The following is a 21,728-nucleotide window of genomic DNA, read 5'->3' as shown; positions in this document are numbered from 1 at the left end:
CAGGTGCCTTTTTAGCGGTGTGTAAAATGAGTAGCCTGGAAGAAAGCGTCGTTATTGTGGCAGGGACCCGAAGTTTTAGTTAAACAAAAACTATATATATTTTTATTGGCAATCACGATAGAAAGAGGGAACAGCCGGAACAAAACTGCCTATCGGACCTATCGGACGCCCAGCTGACACTGCAGCGTTAGCCAACACTACTCCCACATCGTCACATAAACATAGGGTCGGCGCTCGGAAGATTGTATATTTTTGGTTGTCAATAAAGTAATGGCTGGACTTCTGCACCTGACGAAACTGTGCAGCAAAAACCTCCCCTCCTCCAGTTGCCGCGCGACATGCTACGGACTTTTTAAAGGAGCCCGCCACGTGCCAGCGAGAGTGGTAAGTGTTCCGAGGCTCATCTGCGCCCGTGGCCGTGTCTCAAGGCCACTCGGCTAGATAAAGTCTCCCGACTAGATTACGATTTCGTAATTATGCGTGAATCGCAGTACTATTGTAGCGGAATATTCCATCAATTAGAATAGCATCAGGCAAAATGAAACCAAAGAAAGAGGTCAGGCAACAGTATGCGTGTGTGTTGTTTTGGCCCTTTTAGAGATCGAGAGTGTAATTTCAATGAATTAATGTACTACGCACTTGCTTCTTTCGTTGCAGTAAGCACATACGCATAGAATACACACATAGTAGCACGGCCAAAACAGCACACACGCAGCCACAGACTGAAAGGAATAGCCATGGGTCGCACACAACGCCTTCGTCGACGCCAGGCCAGCGAATCGACAACTGTTGACGCGCACAAACAGAACAGCCTGCAGGCTCTCTACGTCCAGCTGCATGCCCAGGGCTGGCAGAACTCTACGCAGCTATCAGCGCACTCCTATGTCCAGACTGGGCGAGGACTGTGCTCAAAGCGTCGGTCGTTCGTGGCTGGGGATGAGCTGATCCGCCTGCCCGTTGAGTGTCTCATAAGCATAGCTACCCTGGAGGCAGACCAGGCGTTCAAAGGCCTCTTCAATAAGGATCTATTCGACAAGGACGCACGCATTTCGTTTCAGGCCCTGATCGCCTGCTACTTGATGCACCAGAAGCACTTGCACGATTGTTCACAAAGCTCTCATATTGGTGTTTACCTGGATACTCTGCCTAGAAGCTATACCACGCCTTATTTCTGTACCATACCCGAGCTGCAGTGCCTACCGGAGTCAGTGCTCGAGCGCACCGTGGCCCAGAACCGACAGATACGCGACTACTACGAAATTCTCAAAACCCTGGTAGGATCGCAGTATTGTGAGGGCTGCGGCCAGAGGTACTGCCAAGAGATATGGTCTCTGGCGGAGTATCGAGTGGCCTACTTCGCCGTAAACACTCGTAGCGTCTACCTCAATGCCCGTCTGCTGAAACTGCAGTCAAGCAAGAGCCACTTTCAGCCTCTCCTGAGCGGGAATACAAACCTAGCACTGGCTCCGTTCCTGGACCTGTTCAACCATTCGGACGCTGTTCAAACAACTGCCGAGATCCAGGGACAGGACTATGTTGTAACACTGAATGGCCTGCCCATACCTGAGGTCAAGCCTTACGACCAGTTGTACATCAGCTATGGAGCGCTTACCAATTTCAAGCTGCTGACAGAGTACGGTTTTTGGCTGAAGGGGAATGCCCATGACTACTTTGAAGTGTCATTGCTGGACATTGAGCACATGATCAAGCTCAATAAAACGCTGGCCACGCAGACCTACCATCGCAACATCTTTAAGTTTATCAGGGAGCACAATTTGTGCGATCAGATGTTTGTTCACCTCGACGACGGATGCTCGCACAACCTCCGAGTGGTCCTTCATCTGATCTTCAAGCAGCAGGCCTACTTTCCCAATTTGCTCAATCAGATCGCTTTTGGCGATGTCGATCAGTTCGACGATGTGCAGCCAGAGCTGGCATATTTGGTGGCCCACAAGATCAGAGAGTATCAGATATTTGCGGGGGAGTTGGACAAGCTTCCGCAGCTAACAGAGAGCGGTGCAGTAGCTCGGTCCTATCTGATGGAGTGCGTCCGATATCTGAACAACTTTGAGGCGGCGCATTGCGCTTCTGTATCTGATTTCCACAACAAAGAGTAGCCTATCTTAAGAATCGAATAAAGTACAAAGCTGTTTAATTGTAATTTTCTAACCGACTGTGTCTAATATTGCGTCCTTTTTCAGCTGTACTCGTCGCTGGCCAGTGCTGACGATAATGCCAAGCGGAAAAAGATCACACCCTTTACCCCCACGCCCGGTAGCAAGCTCCTGGGGGGCGTGTTTGGCAAGAAGGCCAAAGGTATGTTCCACCGCGGATCTTCACCCACGTCTTAGCAGTAGATAACACTTGTAATACTGATAGTTGTGTATTGTTTCGTTAGCTTTTTATCCTCTTCCTTTGACTAACCAAATTCCGTCTTGTTTTGTGAGTTCCTTTGTAACCAAGAGTCGGCCCAATGCTCGTTTCGTTTGTTTGTTCGCTTGTTGTGTTGAGCACCTGTTTGGATTTTGCTGCATTCAAGTAAATTCAACGCAGGTGCAGCCCAAGAAGGAGCTCCGACAACGCTGCAACGGCAACGGCAACGACAACGACAACGACAACGGCAACCGCAACCAGTTCAACTACAACAATCTCGACAATGTCACGTTCATATAGGGGGCAGCAGCGATGGCGGCTCTGGCCTGGGCAAGCTGGACGCACCGGAGGTTACCTCCAAGGATATGATGCGAGCGATGATGGCCTACATTTGGCCCAAGGAAGATCCCCTGGTGCGCAAACGGTGAGCTCTAAGGAAACTTGTATCGAGAATATAAATATTTATGTGTCTTCTATAAATACAGCGTGGGCATATCCCTGGGCCTGCTGGCTGGATCCAAGCTGCTGACTGTGTGCGTACCTTTTATGTTTAAGGGTGCTGTGGACACCATGACCACTTTAAACATGGACACTGCGCCAGATGCGGTGCTATCCACAGCCACAGCCTTGCTCTTGGGATGTAAGAAATCGAATCACTTAATTTCTTAAGATTGGTATTACTAATGGTGTATTTTTTAGATGGCATTGCCAGAGCCAGTGCCGCCGGCTTTAATGAGCTTCGCAATGCAGTGTTCGCGAAGGTGGCCCACCATTCCATACGGAAGATAGCCAGCAACGTGTTCCTTCACCTGCACAACCTGGATCTGGCCTTCCATCTGAACAAGCAGACGGGTGCCCTGTCTAAGACCATCGATCGGGGCTCGCGCGGCATCAACTTTGTGCTCTCCGCCATGGTCTTCAACATTGTGCCTACGATCTTCGAGCTGGCTCTGGTGTCTAGCATTTTGGGGATCAAGTGCGGCCTGGCCTTTGCCGGAGTGAGCATGGGCTGTGTGGGCATCTATGCCCTCTACACACTGAGCGTGACCCAGTGGCGAACACGCTTCCGTGTCTACATGAATCAGGCGGAGAACGAGGCTGGCAACAAGGCGGTGGACTCGCTGATCAACTACGAAACGGTCAAGTACTTCAACAACGAAAAGTACGAGGCTGGCTGCTACAACGAGGTGCTGAAGAAGTACGAAGCGGCCAGCTTAAAGACGAGCTCCAGTCTGGCGCTCCTCAACTTTGGCCAGAACGCGATCTTCAGCAGCGCCCTCAGTTTGATCATGGTGCTGGCCGCCAAGGAGATCGTCCAGGGCAACATGACCGTGGGAGATCTGGTGATGGTCAATGCCCTGCTGTTTCAGCTGTCGATTCCTCTTGGCTTCCTGGGCAGTGTTTACCGGGAGGTGCGGCAGGCGCTACTCGACATGCAGTCCATGTTCACGCTGATGAACGTGGACAGTCGCATCCAGACGGCGCCCAATGCCCAGCCTTTGTTCATCGACAACAGCAACTCCTCGATTGAGTTTCGCAACGTGAACTTCGAGTACGAGCCCGGCAAGCCGATCTTTAGAGATCTCTCCTTCACCATACCCGCCGGCAAGAATGTGGCTTTTGTGGGTGGCTCTGGTTCCGGCAAGTCGTCGATGGTGCGCCTGCTATTCCGTTTCTTTGAGCCCAATTCCGGCAAGGTTCTGATTGGCGGCCAGGACATAAGCTCTGTTGATTTGGAGAGCCTGCGAAAGACGATTGCCGTCGTTCCCCAGGACTCAGTACTGTTCCACAACACCATCGAGCACAACATCCACTACGGCAACCTGACCAAGTCGCACGAGGAGGTGCAGAATGCGGCTCGCATGGCCGATCTCCACGACTCCATCATGAGCTGGCCGGCCAAGTACAACACCCAGGTGGGGGAGCGGGGACTGAAGTTGTCCGGCGGCGAGAAGCAGCGCGTGGCCATTGCTCGCGCCATCCTCAAAAACACGCCCATTCTGATCTTCGACGAGGCCACCAGCAGTCTGGACTCCATTACGGAGCATGTGAGTACATTGACTCTGGTCGATTCCTGCTTGCACCAGCTAATCTTTGCCATCCGCTTGCCCCGCAGAATATCCTTCAGGCCTTGAGCCGCGCTACCTCCGGTCGCACCAGCATTTGCATTGCCCACCGCCTGTCGACAGTGAAAGATGCCGATGAGATCCTAGTCCTCGAGAACGGCGGCGTGGGCGAGCGTGGCACCCACTCCCAGTTGCTGAAGCAGAACGGGCTCTATGCCCGCCTGTGGGAGACGCAGACGCAGCAGTTCGACCCCAGTCGGGACACCGAAGACGAGTCCGTGCCCAAGAAGGCACGGGGCGTGGCGTAGTGCAGATAAAGCCACAACGATGCTTGGACAATATGTGTGTACGTGTGTTTGTGCGTCTCAACTCCTTGATTCGGCCCTTCCTAACCCTCTAAATTCATCGTTTATTCTGCATCTCTGGCTGAGATGGTTCGTTATTGTTAGGCTAAAAGTAATATTGTGACATTTGTAAATACAGTTGTAATTAGGAGAAGGCAGGCGTCTGTGCATCTGTGCATCTGTGGTATAATATGGAACATTTATTATCAGTTTTATCACCCATACAATTAGTCACACTTAGGGCTACGAGTAGGCAAGGATCGCTTACGCAGGGCGCAGAGCACTGGGGCTGCTTCAATCTTAATCTCTCTCCCGCACGGCCAGCGGAATGGGCACATCGTACAGCAGGTAGAGCACACAGTTCCCAATGTGTCCGAGGAACTGCTTGTAGTTGGTCACGCGCTGCTCGAACTCCTTCCACAGCGGCAGCAGGGGACGCTTCGCCTCTGCAGCAGTCTCCTCGATTGAGATATCCTGCTCCAACATGGTTTTGTTGGTGTACGTGAACAAATAGGAGGCGGGCTTCTGCCCAATTGTGGTCACGAAGTGGGTGATGTTGCTCCCCAGGCCTATGCTCTTGCCGGCGGTAAGGAAATACGACTCCTGCTCAATGTCGCTCTTGTAGCGCACATTTCCCTCGAGGATGGTCAGGGTGCAGTTGATGAGATCAGGCGAAATAAAGTTGATCAGCGTCAGGCCCGGAAAGTCGGCCACAAATATGACGTCGGAGTAGTTATTCCAGGCCAGGACCTCGTTCTCGATCGTCCGCAGCTTGGGACGCATGTGGGTTAGCTCATTAAGCAGCGGCAGGGACCACGACGTGCTCTCAAAGGGCGACCACGGCGCCTTCAGCAAGTCCACGCGTGGATCGAAGGAGCGCTGCTGGAACCGGCCGTTCATGGAGCACCAGATGTCAAAGTATATGGAAATGTTTCTGCCAATCGACGGACGGCCCCTGACCTGCTGGTTCTGTATGTTCTCCTCGATGCACTTGGCATACTGCACCGCCATGTCCGCGTACTTCGTCCAGCGCTCGTACTCGGTGAAGGCGAACGGATTGAGATTGTGCACCTGCTGGTTGTCGTTGTCCACGACCTGGATGGAGGTCTGCAAGGTGTCGAACGAGTGCACCATCATGTCCCAGGAGTACCCGTACAGACCATTGGTCCAGTTGTTGTATCCCTTGGTGATGAAGTGCGAGTACGGGAGGAAGAGCTGGAGGCCGCAGTAGCCGAGTATAAGGCATGTCCGCAGCCTGGCCAGAAGGGATGGCCTGGCTGGGGATGCCTCTTCGGATGGGGCCATCTTTGCCGTGCCGCGTATCCTCCTTGGCCAGTCGAAGCCAAAAAACAGAGGAACCTCGGCCAGGCATACCCAGGGAAACATGCCTGCAACAGGAGCAATAATTTCACCGTCCAAAACATAGTCATTCTTATGCACTTACCTATGACGAACAGGCGGGAGTTCATCAGGTGGAAGCTGATCATGAATGGAGTGACCAGCAGCCGCGTCTTCTCGACGGTCATGAAGAAGGCAATGGAGACATCAAAGAAGGCCGTAAACCAGTGCACAATCAGCAGATCGATCAGCTCCGGATCCAGCATCTGGCGGAAGGGAGAAAACACCCAGTGCTGGCTGAGATTGCTCATGGCATAGCCGGAGAGCCACTCCGCCGAGATCTTCTTCAGGCCGGCGTACATGTACAGAACGAAGAACTGAAACTTGATCAGAAAGTAGTTCCAGTAGGGAACGGTCCGACTGCGACTCCGACTCCTCGCAGGGTTCAGCCAACTCTCCAGCGAACTGTAAGTTTCAATTCAGGTTAGACTGTAGATCGAAGGAAGGTGTATGCTCTAATCAGACCAGTAGCTATCAGCCTGGGTAAACAGCAGCAGCGTGCCCACCAGCCCGAACAGATAGCTGTGGTTGTTCCAGGTCGGCTTGTCCAGCAGAAAGATGTACCAGTAGGGGACTATGAAGGTCAGGCAGCTGGAACGAAACCGATAGCCCAGCATTATGCCCCACGCCCCCAGCCACATGCACAGGTAGACGCATCCCATCAGCGGGTAGGCCAGGGCCCGCATCCCGTTGAACAGCGGGAAGTGGCAGTGGTGGGGCTCGCCAAAGCGCACATCCAGCTGGCCACCGCCCCGCTCCTCGGCAATGTCCACCAGCATGGCGACCCCAAAGAGCAGCCGGAAGATGCCCAGGGCGGCCCCATCCACAGGTCGCTGCAGCCACGCTGTGAATTTGGTTAGACTGCTGAAGTTGCTCGGCTCATGACCGAGGCACTCTCTGAAGAGGTTGCCCATGCCTGTAGACTGGACTGTAACTTGATGAACATCGTCTGTGGTGGGGATCTCACCGGAGAGAGGCTTGCTCTGTGCTGTGGGGGCGATATCCGGGGAACTGGACGATTTCGTGGGTTGCTTTCGCTTGGAGTTGGCCATGGCCTGTCCTGAAAACATGGGCGTGTGTTATTAGGTGGAGGATAAACAAACAAGTGTCCCACGATTGCAAACATTCGGCGGTTTTAGGGTGTTTTTTCTTTAGAATTTATTGAAAAAGTTGACATAAATACATGCATGCATATTGTTGTATACTAAATATATAATATATGTGTGTTTTACATTTCGTTTGCTGACTCTTGCATAATTATCTACGGTTTGTTCTGAACTTTATTGGGTGCGGACCACAGCACGGCTGCCCCAGCTGCCCCAGCTGCCATTTCCCATTCTCACATCGAATGGGCGTTGGGAAATGGGAGTCGGATGGGTATGACTACGACGCGACCGTGGCCATTGAAAATATTGCTGTTTGGAGAGCGAAACGGGTTCGCTTCGCGTAAAAAAATATATCAATTACACTCATTATACTCGATTCTTGAGTAAATATTGCAACAAATTTGCCCAGCTTCGTATCGAATTCTTGTTTGATTAAAAAGCAGCAAACATGATGAGCCGTGTGGAACCGTGTTATTGTTGTATTTTTTTTAAGGGCTTTCTATTCCGATATCGGTTCCAATGTGTTTTGCTGTTTCGGTTTCGGTTTCGGTTTCCGTTTCGGGGTTTCTGTTCCTGCTTATACGAGTATAGTACACCTTCGAATACACAAATACATATATTTCTGTTCTGAATTTAAACGGGTTTTACAATTTGCCAGTGTCCTGTGCATTGGTTTGCAAAATTTCCAAACTTTGTTGGGAACAAGCTTTGAAAATGCCTCAAACTACCATACATATATACGAATACAATACAATATAAGCCGTCGACTGCTTGAATATACTTTTGGTTTGGTTACTTGTTTACTTGGTTAAGTACTTAATTGGTTAGATGCCGTACACATGCAATATAGTAGGACTTGCTATCGATTTCTCGTGAAACTATATATAATGTAGAATTCCAATTTGGAAATACATATACACATACATACATACATATTCGTATTCGTATTCGTATTCGTATTCGGAAGTAGTACAATAATGTTTAAGAAATAATCTTTGATAAAAGAATGTGGGGGGTTTGGGTTTGGGATTTCGTTTCCGGTCCGGTCTCCGGACTCCGGAGGCGGTTTAAATAGTAGCTTCAATTTTAATCGCTGTGTCTAATACGCTTAGTTTTGGGGGCAGGGGCGGGTTTACTTTAATTTAAGTACGACAGTTATGCATAAATGACTAATATTTTGCTTCACATTCTATTTTACTGTGAGTTGCCATTAAAATACTTTTTTTTAGTTTTGTTTGTCTATCATTTGTCGATATTTACGCAACGCTAAAACATTTTAAAATGCATTTTCAAAGTTAATTCAATAAATTTGCTGCTTTTGGTTTTCATTTTTTAGATAGGTTCGGTAAGCTTTGAAAGATTTAGACAAGGGTTTTGAGTGTCAAAAATTTGCATACAATGGGGGCAACAACCCCACTCCCCCACTCCGACCCGATCCGACACGACACGGCACGGCACGACCCGACGACAGTCGGTTGCAGTTGTTGTTTTTATCGCTGGCCGGAAATCATCCCTTGCGAGTTTCAGGCCGCCTCAATGCAGTTCCGTGCGCCAACTCTCTCTCTCTTTTTCGGGCCTCTCTCTCTCTCTCTCTCTGTTACGGCGGCGGTCTCTCTCACTTCTCACACGGCGGCTTCACCCTAACCCTGGTGTCACCACTCTCCCGGCCGCCGTACCCCTCCCTCTATAGACGATTCTGATTCAGCTGGGAGCGGGGAGTGAAGGGACTGACCATAACTCCGCTGGGCCAGATCGCCTCATTGAAGAGCTCGTTGAAGCGATAGTCCGGAATGGAGATCTTGAACTTGCAGTACGATAACTGCGAAAGATTGGCATCGTTCTTGACCAGTTTGGTGCACTTGACCAGGTTCTTGTTGATCTTTAGCTCCTCGGCCAGGTGGTCGATGACATCCTCCTCGCTGGTGTTCGTGGCGAATTTCCCCACCTGCACCCAGCGGCCGTAGTCGCAGACGACCTGCAATCGATCCGAATTGCAGTTGTTGCCGACCACGATGAGGTTGTTCTGCTGCGGATGCTTCTTGGTGGTGTCCAGAGCGCTGGCCTGCTGCATGGGTGGCTGGTTGCCGAACTGGAAGTACTGCTGGTACATCCGGCCCTGGATCTGGTTGATGCCATTGCACACCTTGTTCACCTTCTCCTCGATGGTGTGCAGCTTCGACGAGAGCGCCCGTGGCGATTGATTTTTGCACTCGTCGCAGTTGAACGAAACCATCGGGTTCTTCTGGATGACATCGTACACGGCGTCGTCGATGTTCACGCACGTGCGATGGAACTTCTTTCGGCAGTCGTCCGAGTTGCAGATTATGAACCCGGCCTCCTTCCCGTTGATTGATTTCTTGCACTTGGGGCAGTTTTCGGCCATTGCGATGATGCGGTTTTCGTTTCCTTTGCGACTTCGGTTCTGGTTTAGGCTCTGGCTCTGGTTCTGTGCAATCTCAATCTCGGGGACTGACGTGACGTGGTATGCCAGACGCAGACGGGGGAAGGGAGAATGTCGAGAAAACACACACACACAAGCAGCAGGCTGGCAGGCTGGCAGGCAGGCGCAGCGCACGGAAGCGAGACAGCAACAGCGGCAATTTACAGTTAGTTATACACACAACAGCTATACGCCAACAGCCATCAGCAGGGAAAACAACAAAAACAACAAGAACACTGCGAAATATAGTTTGAGCGAAAGTCCGAGGTTGGTTTTCTTTTCTGCCTCTGTCTGGCTCTGACTCTGGCTCTGGCTCTTTCTCTTTCTGACCGCTGCACTGACTGACTGGCGACTGGCAATCGGGGCAATCAGTGACAGTGAGTGTGGTGTGTGTGTGTGTGTGAGAAGATTGCTGAAATCGAGAGGGGAAGAGAGAAACGCGACCGACAAAAGAACTCGAGAACCGTACGCTCCGAAGTTTGCAGAATGACTGGACAGAATACAGAATCGACTTGGCCGGAGCAGAACGAACTAGTAATCAGCCACCAGCAAAAAGCAACCAACAACCCCCATGAAAGCTGCCTGTTCGGTGACTAGCCAGCCAGGGTATGGCTGCTCTCCGAGAAGCGAAATATTGGCAAACAGACTGGCGGTCGCCTGCGAAGAGAGCGCTAGGACCGCCTTACCTTCAACATGGATACCCTGGCCTGGCTGGCCAACGTGTCTTGGGGTGGCTTTTAACCGCTATTTTCGCCATATGATTGCCATCGCTGGCGACGAGTTTGTTGCGCTCTCTCTCGGTTGCAGGGAAAATAAAAACAATGCATTTCGTTTGCAAAATGCGCCATGGCAACCCTGTTCGTAATTCGATTAGGGCTGCTCTGCACGGCGCCTCGTCCCGGGGAGTATTCAGTGTTGATAAGTTTTGTGTTCTCAATTATTTTCGAACTTCCAGCAGAGTTTTCAACGGGTTTAAGCTTATAAACAGGAAAATGTTACCTACCTTGGAATCTCAGTTGTTTTATATGGAGGAGATCCTTTCTGTAGAATTATCACTTAAGGTGGCACATCCAAGTCCTGTGATGTGATCTTTAAATGGGCTTTCCTTCGAAAATGACAATTTTCCGCTTGAATTTTTAATTTAAGTAAAGGCACTCCTACTCCTACTCCTTCGTCTACTCCTTCTTCCACGCCTTGCAACAGTTGGCAGCCGCAACGGAAACACTCTCGCTTCACGCCAGAGAGCAACTGGGAAAAGGGACACACGGAGGCAACGCGGTCCACCAACTGAGGCTGTGCGCAAAGGTTGCCCCTTATTTATACACGGACAGAGATACGGCCGAGTATCCCTCTCAGTGCAGCCGGAGATGGGGATGATGGTCGTGTGGGTAGGGGTGTGGGTGTGGGTGGCAGTGGGGGTGTTTGCGCATGTCCTTGAAAGGAAATGACAACGAAGTTAATAATAATAAACAAGTAGAACCGCCTCTGTCGTGTGCCTCGACTGGCAGATACCCAGGGAAGCGCCATAACAATACGACTAATTTGATAATTTCCTTATGGTTTATTTATTTTAGTTAGTTCTATAATATATCTACCCGCATCTTACTGGGTATCAACGAATCGCCGGAAAAGGGCAAACAACGTTTACAGGTGCGAGCCCCAGCAGCTGGGCCTTCGACTTGACGACTCTCTGCAGCTGTTATTGTTTGCCATCCGCCTCCAGGATTTGGCCAACGGCCCCCGTCAGTAATTGGGTTTCATTAAGTGGGAGGTCGCGGCACGAAGCACGGCAACGGGACCGGCACGGCCGGCAAGGTGCTCAACACTTCTGCTCCTTCCTTTGTGGGGGGCCCTTGTTAGTGCTGCTCCAATTTTGTCGTCGACTGCATTGTCAATAGATTTTAATCAGGTGTGGCAAGCATAATAAACAGGCGCCTCGGCCTCAGTCTCCTCCTTGCCTTGCCTCCCCCCAGCCATATCCGTATCTCTCCATCCCCATCCCCCTTTGTGGCTGATTTAAATCTATGCGTCGCACCTCAGACTCGGGTTTATTTCCATTATCCATAATTTCTGGCTGGCTCCGGCTCCGGCTCTGTCTTTGCCCCAATTGTTATTTATGTATGCATCCACGTGTGCCCGAGTACCGAGACGTAGCGTATCCCTTTTCTATTCTAGTGTCAAGTGCGCATTTTGGCTGCCATCCCGGCGCTCAAAAATATGCTATACTTTTCGCCGAATTCTATTTTTAACCTGTCTATTCGTGTACAAGATAAAGCATATCTTAATCTTTAAGGTTACGCAGATCCTAATAGCCCTACCTCTTGTATGAAAGCCTCGCTCTTGGAGCTTACGAGACGTAGTCGTAGATATCAGATCTACTAAACAGATACAGATCTACCCATCTATCAAAGATTCGTCTCTCACAGATTACCTGAATCTTGAGGGTCCTTAAGAATCCTCAATCTTGTTAGTCAGACTTTTGCAACATCAATTTAAAAGACAGTTTTGCTTGTTTTTATTTATTTATTTAAATAATTATGTATTTTCGGGGTGCAATTAATCATTAAATTAATTAGTAATATTATTGTTTATATACGGTTCATATATATATTTACTCTCATTTTCCATCTGTGGTTTGTGGGGGGTTTTTTCTTTTCCATTTGTTTGTATGTTCCGCATTGTCTCTCTCTGTCCATCTCACATTCTGATTGCTCTGTTGTGCCGCCTCTCAATTGGGAGTACGGCCGTATGCCCGAAACTCCGGCTTTTTCTCTCCTTTCATTTTGAATACTTCTTTCTGTCTGTCTCTCTGTCTGTCTGTCTGTCTGTCTGTCCATCTGTGATCGTGTGTATGTGTGTGTGTGTATACATTTTGTTTTCGGGTTAAAATCCAAACAAAAACCGAAACGCTTTCTAAACATTTTTCATTGATTATTATATTGATTCCGTAGTTGGTAATGGTTATATGCATGTGAAAGGTGTGTGTGTGTGTGTGTGAGTGTTTGTGGGTGTTTTGGTGATATTGTAGTAGTAATGGACATTGAACGAGATTTGATTAAGCTTTAAGGGCGACATATTGTACACGCTACGAATATTGCTAAAAATACCTGCACTTTGGGTCTTAGATTTCGGTTCTCCCCGTTTTTCATTATCATTTTCATTTTCATATTCATTTGTTTTCCTGTTTTTGTTTTTGTTTTTGTTTTTGTTGTTGTCTTCGTTTTCGTTTTAGTTTTTGTTTTTGTTTTAAGTAGTTTCGATTTTGTTTGTGCCTTATTTTGTTAGTAGGCAAAGCACTTTGGGCAGGCGCTTCTTGAATCAATTAGTTAATACATTAATTGTTAATATACGTTCGTATTTTTAGAACAAGGTAAGTACAATATGTGCTAAGAGTGTTGTCTCAAAGTTGGTTACTACTCGATCGGAATGGGTCTGAGGTGGAGGTGGAGGTTTGGGTTTCGGGGTTCGTGGTTCGGGGTGGCGTGGAGTGGAGTGGAGTGGAGTGTGTGAGATCTAAATATCATATCGTTACACGTTACACATACATATATGAATGCCTATACATATAGTAGGCCCTATGTATCCGCTTTCGTTTATTACTTATAACATTGAAATATACATACATATGCTTCTGTCTGTCTTCTTCTGTTTCTGCTTCTTCTGTCAAATAAAACTGGTCATAACCAACATATTGTGTGTCTAGCGCTTAATTTAATCGTTGAACTGTCTGGTTTCATCTTTCAACCGAATCGGATCCTTCTCGATCCTCGATCCTCGATCTTGTGTCTTTATTTCAAACACAACAATAATGATTGCACAATAATTCAGACAACATATAACTGCAAACTAATTCTCATTCTTTGGTTTTTGGTTTTCTTTTGTATATTTTCACTAGTATCCTCCATCATCCTTATCCTTTTCTTTTCCTTTCTTTTCCTTTCCATTCTCTTTGTTTCCCTTCCTCTTCTCTTTGGTTTCTGTTCATTCCGCTACTACATTTAGCTCCTCAATATTCTGGGTTGCACATAAAGTTTTACGAATACAATACATTAATCAATTGCTCGATTTTGCTGTTGTTGTTGTTCTTTTTCTTTTTTGGTTTTTGGTTTTTTTTTTGGATTATACACTTCAAATATTTATATTTTGCGTAACTTTTACTTAGGAACAAAAGCTTTGATTTGGTTTCGTTCTCGGGAGTGTCTTCTTTGCTTTGGGCTTTGTTCCGAAAAACTGTTCGAAATCGATACTAGTAGATTTGCTAAGGAAACTGAGTTCAAAGAGTTGCTATTATCGGGAGCGACCAGGCCCGGTCCTCGCGCTGGCCTCGCACCGGCCCAGCCCCGAGATACATACATACATGTTAAGTACAATATAGTCGTAGTTATATAGCATAGTTTACTAGTTGTTTTGTTAGATTTACTCGTAAATATTCAAGTACCCATATATATTTATATATTTATATTTATCTTTATATATACCTTTTTATGCATGAAATAATGTAACCATAAACAAATTAGCAACAACTTCATTTTGTCCGGAGCGTTCTTTAGATTTAGATTTAGTGTTAATATTATGACTGCATTTACTCAAAGCCGTCATGTTCGTCGTCTTTTAAGTGGGAAAACATATTATTTTATTGACTTCTTTGCAATTCTCGAGATTTTTCTAGTATAACTGAGTTTTCCCTTTGGGGGGGAGTTTTTTTGTCGGTTCTTGGGTTTTGCAGATTATATTTTTGTTTGTTTTTGTGTGTAATCAAGAAACGTTCTTTGCTTGGCTTTACAGGTAAATGCCGTCCAGAATTACTTATGCGCCGCCATGCTCCGGATAGGCCCCGGCCCCGGCTCCGGTGCCGGCTCCTCCATCGACCAGCGCCGACTGTCCTCCGGCGGCGGCTGGCTGCTGCTGCTGTGGCGGCGGTGGCGGCATGTACTGTGGATACTGAGGGTACTGCGGTGGCTGCTCTCCGCCTATGAGTCCCAGCTTATCTGTGGACGGGTCGGGGCAACAGAAGGAGAGAACGAGAGAGCGAGAGTTAGTCAAATGTGGCCCGAACAGGTGGGTAGTGATTGAGATTGAATCTCAATGGAGTGACAATTACACCGATACACGGATATACGCCAAAACATATTACACTTCAATGGTTAAAAGCTCAGTTATGAATATCAGGGAACATCGGGGAGTAGTAGCATATGGATATGGGGATGGAGGGGCAAATGCAACGCCCACGAGGGTACATCATTATCGTATGTATGTACATTCAAAGACAATCCCCCGCGGGACAGGACTCTTGGCTGTATCCCCCAGCCTCCGCCTAGACTTTTGTGCACAAAAAATACGGGTACATATGTACAGAGGTGTGTACATATGCGGTTAACAGAATATCTTTATCAACAACATCGAAAAAGAATACCAAAACGAAATTATACAACCATAACGATAAGGATACTAAGCACACGTAGTAGACATCGAAACACATCGCACAAACATGCAGCTAAAATTATAAGTAAACGTTAACGGGGGGCAACGGTAACGCTAACGCTAACGGTAACAGAAGACAGCGTAACAGGACAGCGGAAACGGAACGGAAACGGGTGTAAGAAGAAGAAGAAGCGCACAGCACAGGTTAATGTTGCTTTTGCGTTTGTTGTTTGCTTACAGTGTTCGAAAAGATCGTTTTTGTTTCAATGTTCAATGTTACAAAGAAGGTGGTGTGAAATGGTTAATTTTTGTTTTGTTTTTCTTTTTCTTTTCTTTTTCTTTTCGGCTAATTTTGATTATGGTTTCTATTGATGTAGTTATTGGTTAATCGATGGGTTGATTAATTGATTGGTTGATTAGTTTGCTGTAGTTGTTGCTGTATATATATATATATTTTTCTTTTTTTTTTTGGTTTGGTTTGTTTTTGAGAGATCGTCCTATTGTCCTGTCGCCACTTCATCCGACGGACTCTGTGGATTGTCGGTCAATTTCTCAGCCAATGGTTTCTCGAGTGTTGGTGGTTCAGATTTTTGTGTATGGTGTTGTTGTTGTTGTTGTAGTTGTTGTAGTTGTGGTAGTGCTGATTCTGGTGCAGATGCTGGTGCGGATGCTGGTGCCGGTACCACCTGCTGCTGCAAAGCAGGAGGTGGCGGAGCAGCAGCATCATCCGACATGTACGGTTCTACGAGAAATTTTTGTTCGTGAATTGCATTTGTTTTTTGTTTTTCTATTTTCTATTTCGAAACAAGCGATATTAGTTGACAAAACTGAATCAAATCAAAACAAAAAATCTCTCAGTTTTTATGAAACGGAGAAATGAACCAAACAAAAGAGACAGTGTGAGAGAGAGAGAGAGAGAGATATTTTGGGTGCACCTAGCAATAAGATTTGCGGATGAGTAACGGAAAGAGTTTTGCTGTTGTTTTTACCTCACAAATAATATGTTTTTTTTTTTTGGGGAAAAACTGTATTGAATAACTGTATTTCTTATGGTTAAAAAAATTGTACAAAGCTAATGCTTTCAGTGTATTACTCTTTCTCGTCTTTCTCTGTAATTGTTCCAAAAAATATTGTGTATCAGTGGCAACGTATGTATATGTACGTATATCAGGTGTCCATTGTGTGTGTGTGTGTGTGTGTGTGTGTGTGGGTGTGGAAATCAGAGAAAATATTTGTAAATCATATTAAGAACTCATAAAAGATTTGCAGTGCTTTAGGCAGCTGCTGTGGTACAGGTGGTACAGTGGGTACAGGTGGTACAGTTGGTGGTACAGTGAGCACAGCTACAAGTACAAGTGGATTTTCACTGTTCGGCTTGACGGCCTTTGCGTTTTCTTTGAGTCTTGGAGAGCGAGCTACGTTTACTTGTGGATACGAGTATTTTTTACACTGGACAATGGCACATTTTGTGTATCTGCTGAAGAGTTGTGGAGCGCCAATATCCGAACAAAACAAAACGAAACGAAGTACGGAACAAACCACAGATAATTACGGCTTACGGGTTATACGCTAGCTAGTCGAAACAGAGAACTTAGGGTTCTTAAGGATAACGCTAACGGGTACACACACGAATATCGGATCAGCCATCGGCCACCGGCCTTCACCCATGTCACCAGGGACCGGCGATACCGATATCCATGGCGAGCACAAAACTATTACAGGAAAGGAAAGGATAATAAACGAGAACAACGTATGACACGACTTTCAGTTGGCATCAAATCAAATCATTATCATTACCGAACCTGCGTATGGTGCGTATGGTGGTCGCATGGAACCAGATGATGTTGGACTTTGGATATACACACAGATCGGATACATACATATACATATACATATATGGCATATACGTATATAAGTAGTTACTGTTTTAGTGGTTGTCGAAGCACATGATATGGATGCAATTGACTGATCGATCGATCGGTTTTTGGTTTTTATTTTTGGTTTTTTTTTTTTGGTGGAAATTTCGCAAGGCATCAAATTCGAATCGGTTTAGCGAGCGATCAGATCATCAAACGTACAACAGTTGGACTGTGAGTTTTAGCTCTACTCATGGCAGTTTTTAGATGGGATTGAATTTGATATCGGTTTTGATTTCGATTTCGATTACGGATCTTATTGGGTTGCTTGATTGATTGATTGATTAATTGATTGCTTTTGATATGCGTTTGCATTTGCATTGCGGATGATGCATTGCTGCTAAGTTACTAGTTTCTTATGGATTAGCAATGGATAGCTAGCAATCTACATAAAATTACCTAGAGAAAAAAAGAGTTGGCGGAATTAAAGAACCAATTCAAAATCAAATTTAGTCTCTGTGTGCGTAAATCGAAATAAACGTAATTTAGGCTAACGAAATCAGCGCTAAACAAGAATAAACCAAACAATAGAAAGTGGATGTATATATTGGTTCCGTGTTGAGTGGGTGTCGGGTGTTGGGTGTCGGGTGTCGGGTGGCTTTGTATGTATCTCTAGGGGATGTGTGTGTCCCATGTTGTGAGTAAGAAGAACAGCCTGATCTAGGGATTTCCGCACGATTAACTTACTTGCAATGATTCCCACGACAACCAGGCCAATCACGCCCATTATGATCATCATCTGCAAGTGGAACCGAACAATGGGTTAGTGCTAGTTACTTCTCTGCCGACGCCGCCACACAGACCTTCAAGTTCTGGAGCCAGAATTTCCTCTTGAGCTTGCCCGCCTGCTGCTCGAACTGCGAGGCGCCCTGCTGCAAGGCATCGGCGCGATCGTCCAACTCCGACAGCTTGCTATCGCGCTCCAGCACCTTCTCGACGTTTGTGCGCATAATGTCGACGACCTAAAGGGCGGGACAGAAGAACAGAAGCAGAAGCTCTCCTTGTAAAGGTTCTTCATGAAATCGCGAAATTGTATTCCACTCACCTCATCGACCTGCGCCTGCGTCTGCTGGAGACGCTTCTGTGCCGCAATCTGCTGCGGATTGTGTGGTCCGCCCACAATCTCGCCATCGCCTCCCTCGCCTGCTGGAGGTCCAGCAGGTGGTGCATCGCCAGCTGGTGCAGCGTCCGCCCTGCAGGGAACAATCATTAGTCATGCAACGAGCTCACAAGGAGGGCAAATACCAAGACTAATCAACTCCCAACGGGGCGCTCAAATTAAATACAGGACTTGGATTACACAAAGTATGGGAGGTAGGGGTTTCGTTATGACTATGGGTCTACGGTTTCTATCGTTCTAGCGTTCTAGCGATTCTTTAAAATATCTCGACGGTACGTGTGTGTGTGTGCTATACACAGAGAGTGCTGGAGAAAATCTAGCCGGCTAATCGAAGAGTGCAGAGATTAGCACTTACGGTTCCTTGTTCTTGTCTTTCTTGCCCATCGCAGAGACCCTTAAAACTTAGAACTCTACCGCGGTCTCTGGGTTCTGTTGACGGCCAAAGTTAAGGAAATAGTTAAATATTCAGTTGTGGAATGTTATGGAAATGAATCCCATGGAATGCTACGTTACAGGTGAGTATTGATAATGTTCGTAGTGCGAAGGAAATTAAATCGATCGGGCGAAACACCCGGCATTATTTGCGTTCCCTTTTGGACAATTCATTTACTTTGCATGGCCTGACTCACGGCTCAGGCGAAACGTAGTCAAAATTATTGATTTTACGGCGTGTGAATGCCATGCCATGTGATGCGGCAGCGTCATCACCAACGCCATCGCCACTGCCGGACCAGAGGAAGACTCTCTCTCTCTCGGCCATTGTGAGTGAATAATGGGAGCTGCAGCTGCTGTTGCTGGAGCCACTTCGGGTGCGGTGCCCCAATCGAAATGGACTATTTGGATAAATGAAATGCTGGGCCCATGCTGCGTATACTTAATGTGTGGGCATTAAATGAGCATTACCCCAGTGCGAAAAACGAGAAACGAGTACGAGAAGGACCCCCCAAAACCCCAGACAAATCAATAATGTCCATTCACTTACATTTCTATTGTTTTGTTGTTGTTTTCGGTGTTGTTGCAGCCGCTGATGTATTAACAAAACTCGGTTTGCGGTGTCTGTGGCTGTAACTGCGACTGCGACTGCGACTGGTTCTGGTTCCCGTGTGAATAGGTATGCACTTGGCCAACGTCTTTCACTTTGGGAGCGTCGAGCGTCGAGGTCGGGGAGGGTCGTTTCGCGGGTGAGGTGACGGTAGTAGCAGCAGATGTGCTGATGGCGGCGGTGGTGGCGGGTGGTGGTGCGTTGGGTGCAGCAGAACTCTGCTTCGTTGTTTTTGTTGTCGAGGGTTGCGCTCTTTTTCTTGCTCACTCGCTCGCTCGCTCGCTGTCTCACGCTCTCTCTCTCTCTTTCGCCTGAGCTTTGTCGCCCCCAATCGTCAATGAATTTTCACTCCTCTCGGCTCGCCTCAGCGGTTGCGGGGGGATTGGCTTGATGTGTGTGTGTGTGTGTATGTCGAGTGTGTGGGTAACACTTGCCACGACAGCCTCAGAGGGATCTTCTGGCTCGGCGAAACTGAAACTGAACTGTTGGTGGGAAGAGTGTAAAAATAGTTGAAACTATTTTTAGACTTATATTTGGATTGAGAATTGAGTATTTTTACGAGTAAGAAGTCGAGTGGGGGCTTGCAACACGCCCAGTGGCCTGCCCACGGCTCTCTCTATGTGTGTGTGTGTTTGCGTGGGTGCACTTGGTGCACCTTTCTGTTGCATACCCCCTGGGGCAGTCTCGGGATATTTCTGCACACAAAAAAAATATATATTCGCGTGTGGACTCTACAAATCTTTGCAAGTTCGCAACTTGGCACTGGCCTGTCTTGGCTAGGGGAAAAAATCAATGAAATTCTACACGATAATGGTTTTGCTTTCATTCGAAAGGCCTTTTAGTCGCATTCTTTATGTTTTCGATTACGAATTCTATAACATTGTGTGGTAAGCACTTTTACTTTGTCCTGGCAGCGCAAGTTTACAACAAATTGTTCCTTAATTATTTAACTAAAAATTATTTTACGTAGCACAGGAAAATTTTCACTTACGACGTTTTTAGCCAACTGCGAAAACTCACAGCTTTCCTTTCCTAACTGTTATGTTATGTGTATGCTTCTGCAAAGTTAACAGAGCCGAAAGCTTTTCTGCAAAATTAACGAGCCAAAAAGTTATCCTGGACATTCTACTTGACATGTAGCTGCCGATTTTAACATTCATACGCCAAGTCGATGAAAAGAAAAAGGAAATCGATTACAGCTCAACGATTAACGAAAGCTAAGAAGTCGGAACCAGAGGTTTTTTGAACTTTGCCTGTATCCAAACGCGATACATCTTCAGGCCGCGACTCCGATTCACCTGCAGCCTTCGGTCCACAATCACCTGTTCCTCCTGGAGCCCCGCCTTAGTGAACATACCACGTAGCTCTTCCTCTGTAAAGAAATACACCAGGGTGCCATCGCCGCGCACATAGAAGTTGTCCTCCAAGCATTTTCCGCTCTTGAAGCGCAGCTGGGCCAAGTCGTAGCGGCCGTAGTCCCTGAAGAGGAGCAGGCCACCGGGTCGCAGGTAGCGATAGCAATTGTCCAGTATCTGCTGCATTTTCTTTGGCTGACAGGCGGACAGCACAAATATCATTACAATGATATCCTGCGAGTTCTCTTCAAAGGGAACCGGCCACTGCTCCTCCGTGGCATCCATTACGAATACCTCGCAGCGTTTCTCATCGAACTGCGGCTGGCTGCGAAGTATATCGATGGCCCTGGCAGAAAAGTCGCAGCCAAAGACTTTTAGCTTTGGCTCCACGCTGTACTGGAGCAGGGGTAAGATGGTGTTGCCGACGCCACAGCCCAGCTCAAAGATGCTCCGTGACTGCTGCTCACTGACATCAATGGGCGCTAGCTCGGGAAACTCGGTAAACAGCCAGTGACGGTCCTTGAAGAACCGATTGTCGTGTATGCCATAGAAAGAGTCCCAAAACTTCGGTGCATCCGACTGAAATCGCTCCCGCTCATCGTCGTTCAGCTTGCTGCACGAGTTCTTTGCCACGGCCGCCTGTGCGGCCAGCTCCTGCTCCTCATCCCATTGCACGTGGTCCCTGCAGAGCACATTTTAGATCGCATTTTAGAGTTTTTGTGCCAACAATGTGTACCATGCATTAAACTCGAACACCTCGCGCACGTCGGTTAGTATGCGCCCGCCAGCACCCGCTGGCTTCTTGCGCTCTCGAGTGTGCTCCCAAGTTTTGCTGGCGAAACGCCGCAGACCTTGCCACGCATATTTACCAAGCATTGTGCTTAAAGACGTCGTCGCTGTCCTTGAGTAAACGTGTGCCGAACTGAGGTCGCTTCTCACAGTCATCGGCCGTGGGAGTACCGCTCATGTTATGCAGTGGATGGAAGGATAATCCAAATCAAATACCAACTATAAGGAAATGAAAACAAGCAACAACCGCGTTGTCTGTCATGTTGAGAACCGTTAACCCATTGCAGCCCAAGGGGGTTTTTCAATATTCCACCGAAAATATTGAAAATGTAACCATTTTAGCGCAGTTCAGGTGAAA

At 47.4% G+C, this 21,728-nt stretch overlaps 6 protein-coding genes across 12 annotated transcripts; 2 read left to right on the top strand and 4 right to left on the bottom strand.

Annotated features, from left to right (window-relative positions):
• Window positions 1-191: 191 nt before the first annotated feature.
• ABCB7 (ATP binding cassette subfamily B member 7) lies at window positions 192-4,937 on the top strand. 2 transcript variants are annotated; one of them, XM_002135433.3, is made up of 6 exons: window positions 192-384; window positions 2,202-2,316; window positions 2,674-2,797; window positions 2,859-3,013; window positions 3,073-4,421; window positions 4,490-4,747. In XM_002135433.3, exons 1-6 carry the CDS (start codon window positions 271-273, stop codon window positions 4,745-4,747), a joined length of 2,115 nt encoding a protein of 704 aa, XP_002135469.2. In that variant the 5' UTR covers window positions 192-270. The 2 variants fall into 2 exon arrangements, with proteins under 2 accessions (XP_002135469.2, XP_015043830.2); XM_015188344.2 differs by having other exon boundaries at window positions 244-384; window positions 2,554-2,797; window positions 4,490-4,937.
• Window positions 223-2,285, top strand: LOC26532360 (SET domain-containing protein 4). Its single transcript, XM_015188345.2, has 3 exons — window positions 223-384; window positions 658-2,139; window positions 2,202-2,285. Exon 2 carries the CDS (start codon window positions 738-740, stop codon window positions 2,115-2,117), a length of 1,380 nt encoding a protein of 459 aa, XP_015043831.2. The 5' UTR covers window positions 223-384; window positions 658-737; the 3' UTR covers window positions 2,118-2,139; window positions 2,202-2,285.
• Window positions 4,938-4,963: 26 nt separating the features above from the next.
• GC (gamma-glutamyl carboxylase) lies at window positions 4,964-11,048 on the bottom strand. Its single transcript, XM_015188347.2, has 4 exons — window positions 10,731-11,048; window positions 6,647-7,241; window positions 6,228-6,586; window positions 4,964-6,171 (listed from the first exon to the last, which is right to left on the bottom strand). The coding sequence occupies exons 2-4, from the start codon at window positions 7,231-7,233 to the stop codon at window positions 5,084-5,086; spliced, it is 2,034 nt and encodes a 677-aa protein (XP_015043833.2). The 5' UTR covers window positions 7,234-7,241; window positions 10,731-11,048; the 3' UTR covers window positions 4,964-5,083.
• On the bottom strand, window positions 7,315-10,255 carry LOC4812498 (uncharacterized). The gene has a single exon (XM_001352728.4). It carries the CDS (start codon window positions 9,668-9,670, stop codon window positions 8,972-8,974), a length of 699 nt encoding a protein of 232 aa, XP_001352764.2. The 5' UTR covers window positions 9,671-10,255; the 3' UTR covers window positions 7,315-8,971.
• A 1,597-nt stretch (window positions 11,049-12,645) lies between the features above and the next one.
• nSyb (neuronal Synaptobrevin) lies at window positions 12,646-19,307 on the bottom strand. Of its 5 annotated transcripts, XR_001453321.2 has the most exons (7): window positions 19,167-19,307; window positions 18,540-18,613; window positions 18,110-18,257; window positions 17,868-18,026; window positions 17,752-17,803; window positions 16,138-16,257; window positions 14,647-14,715 (listed from the first exon to the last, which is right to left on the bottom strand). XR_001453321.2 is itself a non-coding variant. In XM_002135434.3 (6 exons), the coding sequence occupies exons 2-6, from the start codon at window positions 18,566-18,568 to the stop codon at window positions 14,534-14,536; spliced, it is 570 nt and encodes a 189-aa protein (XP_002135470.1). In that variant the 5' UTR covers window positions 18,569-18,613; window positions 19,167-19,307; the 3' UTR covers window positions 12,646-14,533. The 5 variants fall into 5 exon arrangements, 4 of the variants coding, with proteins under 4 accessions (XP_002135470.1, XP_015043836.2, XP_015043834.2 ...); XM_002135434.3 differs by lacking the exon at window positions 16,138-16,257 and having other exon boundaries at window positions 12,646-14,715; XM_015188350.2 differs by lacking the exons at window positions 14,647-14,715; window positions 16,138-16,257 and adding an exon at window positions 15,477-15,890.
• Window positions 19,308-19,414: 107 nt separating this feature from the next.
• Mettl2 (methyltransferase-like protein) lies at window positions 19,415-21,668 on the bottom strand. Of its 2 annotated transcripts, none has more exons than XM_015188351.2 (3): window positions 21,318-21,668; window positions 20,218-21,263; window positions 19,415-19,708 (listed from the first exon to the last, which is right to left on the bottom strand). In XM_015188351.2, the coding sequence occupies exons 1-2, from the start codon at window positions 21,524-21,526 to the stop codon at window positions 20,444-20,446; spliced, it is 1,029 nt and encodes a 342-aa protein (XP_015043837.2). In that variant the 5' UTR covers window positions 21,527-21,668; the 3' UTR covers window positions 19,415-19,708; window positions 20,218-20,443. The 2 variants fall into 2 exon arrangements, with proteins under 2 accessions (XP_015043837.2, XP_001352765.4); XM_001352729.4 differs by having other exon boundaries at window positions 21,451-21,666.
• Between the last annotated feature and the right edge of the window lie 60 nt (window positions 21,669-21,728).

Source organism: Drosophila pseudoobscura, chromosome X (genome assembly GCF_009870125.1).
Source record: "Drosophila pseudoobscura strain MV-25-SWS-2005 chromosome X, UCI_Dpse_MV25, whole genome shotgun sequence".
In the NCBI taxonomy this organism is placed as follows: Eukaryota; Metazoa; Arthropoda; class Insecta; order Diptera; family Drosophilidae; genus Drosophila; species Drosophila pseudoobscura.
Note: the sequence above shows the minus strand (reverse complement) of the source record. Positions and strands in the feature narration are given on the sequence as shown.

Coding starts and splice junctions, on each gene's coding strand:
- ABCB7 (XM_015188344.2), top strand. CDS start 271: ATGGCTGGACTTCTGCACCTGACGAAACTGTGCAGCAAAAACCTCCCC. Junction 2,317..2,553: donor GTTTGGCAAGAAGGCCAAAG/GTATGTTCCACC, acceptor AATTCAACGCAG/GTGCAGCCCAAGAAGGAGCT. Junction 4,422..4,489: donor TGGACTCCATTACGGAGCAT/GTGAGTACATTG, acceptor CTTGCCCCGCAG/AATATCCTTCAGGCCTTGAG.
- nSyb (XM_015188350.2), bottom strand. CDS start 18,568: ATGGGCAAGAAAGACAAGAACAAGGAACC. Junction 18,258..18,539: donor AAAGACAAGAACAAGGAACC/GTAAGTGCTAAT, acceptor TGTTCCCTGCAG/GGCGGACGCTGCACCAGCTG. Junction 18,027..18,109: donor CGCAGGCGCAGGTCGATGAG/GTGAGTGGAATA, acceptor CCCGCCCTTTAG/GTCGTCGACATTATGCGCAC.
- LOC4812498 (XM_001352728.4), bottom strand. CDS start 9,670: ATGGCCGAAAACTGCCCCAAGTGCAAGAAATCAATCAACGGGAAGGAG.
- GC (XM_015188347.2), bottom strand. CDS start 7,233: ATGGCCAACTCCAAGCGAAAGCAACCCACGAAATCGTCCAGTTCCCCG. Junction 6,587..6,646: donor ACCCAGGCTGATAGCTACTG/GTCTGATTAGAG, acceptor TGAAACTTACAG/TTCGCTGGAGAGTTGGCTGA. Junction 6,172..6,227: donor CTCCCGCCTGTTCGTCATAG/GTAAGTGCATAA, acceptor CTCCTGTTGCAG/GCATGTTTCCCTGGGTATGC.
- Mettl2 (XM_015188351.2), bottom strand. CDS start 21,526: ATGACTGTGAGAAGCGACCTCAGTTCGGCACACGTTTACTCAAGGACA. Junction 21,264..21,317: donor GTGTTCGAGTTTAATGCATG/GTACACATTGTT, acceptor TGTGCTCTGCAG/GGACCACGTGCAATGGGATG.
- LOC26532360 (XM_015188345.2), top strand. CDS start 738: ATGGGTCGCACACAACGCCTTCGTCGACGCCAGGCCAGCGAATCGACA.